Source organism: Dermacentor variabilis, chromosome 11 (genome assembly GCF_050947875.1).
Source record: "Dermacentor variabilis isolate Ectoservices chromosome 11, ASM5094787v1, whole genome shotgun sequence".
Taxonomy (NCBI): domain Eukaryota; kingdom Metazoa; phylum Arthropoda; class Arachnida; order Ixodida; family Ixodidae; genus Dermacentor; species Dermacentor variabilis.
In genome coordinates this window covers 103,682,665-103,685,600 of record NC_134578.1, presented here as the reverse complement: position 1 = coordinate 103,685,600, position 2,936 = coordinate 103,682,665, and the positions used below count along the sequence as shown (strand labels likewise).

At 55.2% G+C, this 2,936-nt stretch overlaps 1 protein-coding gene across 1 annotated transcript; it reads left to right on the top strand.

The window, feature by feature from the left end:
- The first annotated feature begins 801 nt into the window (after positions 1-801).
- On the top strand, positions 802-2,307 carry LOC142563406 (copine-9-like). Its single transcript, XM_075673959.1, has one exon. The coding sequence runs from the start codon at positions 802-804 to the stop codon at positions 2,305-2,307; it is 1,506 nt and encodes a 501-aa protein (XP_075530074.1).
- The last annotated feature ends 629 nt before the right edge of the window (positions 2,308-2,936 follow it).

The window sequence follows — 2,936 nt, the reverse complement described above, 5'->3', positions numbered from 1 at the left end:
AAAGATGTTGTATTGCATGTTATTAGCCCCACACGTTCGTAGCGCTTTCTCTCTTCAGAGGATGCCGCCGTGATAATTATTTTGAATAGCACATGCCTCTAGGCCCTTGTGGTTCAAGGGCTTTGGCGAGGCAGTAGTGCTGTAAGCAATGTAACTTCTCGCATGTTTTAAATAATGCATGATTCTTCTACGATGGATTTCAATGTTCATAGTATTCGTCATTAGTCATCGCCATAATTTTATAGCACGTAGATCTTACGCACTTTACAGCGACTATTTTAGGCCCCTTTACAGCCAAGTGACAACTTCACAGAACTCATTATCATCACCGCGAAATCACTAACACTGTCTTGGCGCTCTTTGGCCATATCTGGCCCTTGGGCCACTAAACCACACACATTCATTCATTCATTCATTCATTCATTTCCTTTGGGGCTACGATACTGGGTTATAGCCACTGGAACGTTTGTGAAACCCTCTGCTACTTTCTGAGCGAGAAATAAAAAGAATTGCAAGCGAAAACTGCTATTTTTACTTCTTATGCTGGCCTAATGTGGTCCGCAATATTTAGAGATTTAAACCTTCATATCTGCAACAATAGACGTTTATTTCCCATTTACAAGACACTTATTCAATTTCACTTTATTCTCCCGAAAAATGACAACAGTCTTTCACCGCCCAATTCATGGTCGATCGCTCTGAGTGGGTTGGACTATTTCACTGGGAATAAAAGCAAGAGCAGATCTGTGGGCCGCGTGAACCTTTAGCCGAAGAGGAAGATCAGGCAGGAGTGCGCGAAAAATGGCGGCCGAGGTGTCGACGTCGAGTGACGCGCTCGATATCCGCCTCGAGCTGACCTGGTCGGGGGTTCGCGACCGACGCAGCAACACGGGCTCGTGGCTGGACACGTTCGCCGTCTACTCGGTGAGCGACGGCCCGGATCGAGCTGTCTTCCGCGAGCTGGACCGTTCCAAACCGGGCAAGGAGTGCGCGGCCGTCTTCGCCACCTCGTACTGCTTCGGCGAGACGCACCTGCTGCTCTTCGAGCTGTTCAGCGTGAACCGCATATCCAAAGCGAACGAGCCCATAGGTCGCGCTGTGTGCGGCGCTGTTGACATGCTCGTCTACCTGGACACGCCCTACACGCGGACTCTGGTGGACAGGAAAGGAGCCAAGGTGCCCGGCAGCATCACGGTGGTTCCCCGCGCCACCAGTCACCCGGGCGGTTTCGTGGCGCTCGAGTTCTCGGCCCGCTCGCTTCCGGTCAAGAAGCTGTTCCGCTCGAGCGACCCCATGCTGGAGCTCTGCGCCCAGGACGGCAACGCGGTCCTCGTCACCGAGGTGGTCTCGCGCAACCGGACGCCGCGCTGGAAGCCGCAGGTGGTCAACTCCGACCGCTTTCCCGGCGGCGTCCTGAAGGCTCGCTGCTACGACGTCAGCCTGACCGGGGAGCGCACCTTAATCGGCCAGGCGACCGTGCTGCTCGACGAGGTCGAAGCCGGCACCGTGCTCCCGCTAGAGGTGCCCGCGGTCGCGGCGGCGGGTCTCGAGCCCAGCTTGGGTGACGAGCTGCCCGCGCTGCTCGTGGAGCGGTGTCGCCAGTTTCCCTGGACGCTCATCGACTACCTGCACGGCGACTTCTCGCTGCACTTCGCCTTCGTGGTGGACCTGAGCTCCTCGAACGGCGACCTAAGCGCCGGAAGCGAGATGCGGCGCCAGTACGAGTCGGTCATCCTCGCGTTCGACGACGTCGTGCAGCAGTTCGACGAAGACCAGCTCGTGCCGGCGCTGGCCTTCGGCGCCCGCTCCTCAGCCGGTTTGATCAGCGAACCTTTCGCATTCCTCTCGGCCAAGGGACAGCCTCGCGTCAACGGCGTGCAGGGAGTGCTGGAGGCGTACACCCGGAGCCTCGAACGGCTGCTCCCGTCCGAGCCTTCGGAGCTGGCGCCGGCCCTGATGTACCTGACCCAGCTTTCGCAACCGGCCCGGTATCACGTGGTGCTGGTCCTAACGGACGGCCGACTGGACTACGGGCTGAGTACGCTCGACTGCCTGGCGAAGGCGTCGACGTGCGCCATGTCCGTCGTGCTCCTGGTGATCGGCGAAGAAGGCTGCAGTCGCGCGCTTCGCAGGGACTTGCTGTCGCGCCGTCGTGCGGGCTTCCGGGAGTGCGTGCACGTACTCGAAGCGACGCCGTACCGCGACCGCATGCACTTGCTGCCGCGAGACGCGCTGGTCGCAGTGCCGGAGCAGGTGGTGCAGTTCCTGGCGCTCAACGACGTCGAGCCAGCACTTGGCGTCCAGTGATGCGCGCGGCCTGGACTGCTTCGACGAGCACTGCCCGAGCGGGCTGTCTGGTCCTTTGCCCCCGCACGCGCGATGGTTGTGTAAAAATTACGCGATAAAAATTGCAGAGTGTGGTAGTATTTTTTTCATCGTGACGGGCGCAGGATAACACATGTATCTCTCTCGAACGTTGAAAACTGCGCCCGCATAATGTTTTTTACGTTAACTGCATTAGTGTGACATGCAGTAGAATAATGCCTGTGACACCAAAATTCGTTAGAAATGCTCTCAAAATATAAAACTTAGTGTTGATGAAGATTGATCTGGCATTAAGTGAATAACTCAAGGAAAGAGTCGATTCGCCTCTTCACTGCGTCGTCTTTCGAAGAATTTGTCTACGATGCCACACGAAGCTGTTTTCTTTGGCAGATTTCGCGCTGCGCTTGTTATATCTGTGCACCGGGATCGCGAAGAATTAGAGAACATACCTTCTCTTATAGCCAGGTTTTTTTCAAACAAGAACAATATGTTTGTTGCAATTTTGTAGTTTCTTATATTGCGATTTTGAAACTTCTCCACTAGGACTTCATTCAGCCTGACTAAAATTGACTGTATGCTCCGATTGCACTATTGTTTATGCTGGCTAGTGT

Bases quoted from the DNA above. Each gene is read 5' to 3' on its own strand.
- LOC142563406 (XM_075673959.1), top strand. From the start codon at position 802: ATGGCGGCCGAGGTGTCGACGTCGAGTGACGCGCTCGATATCCGCCTC.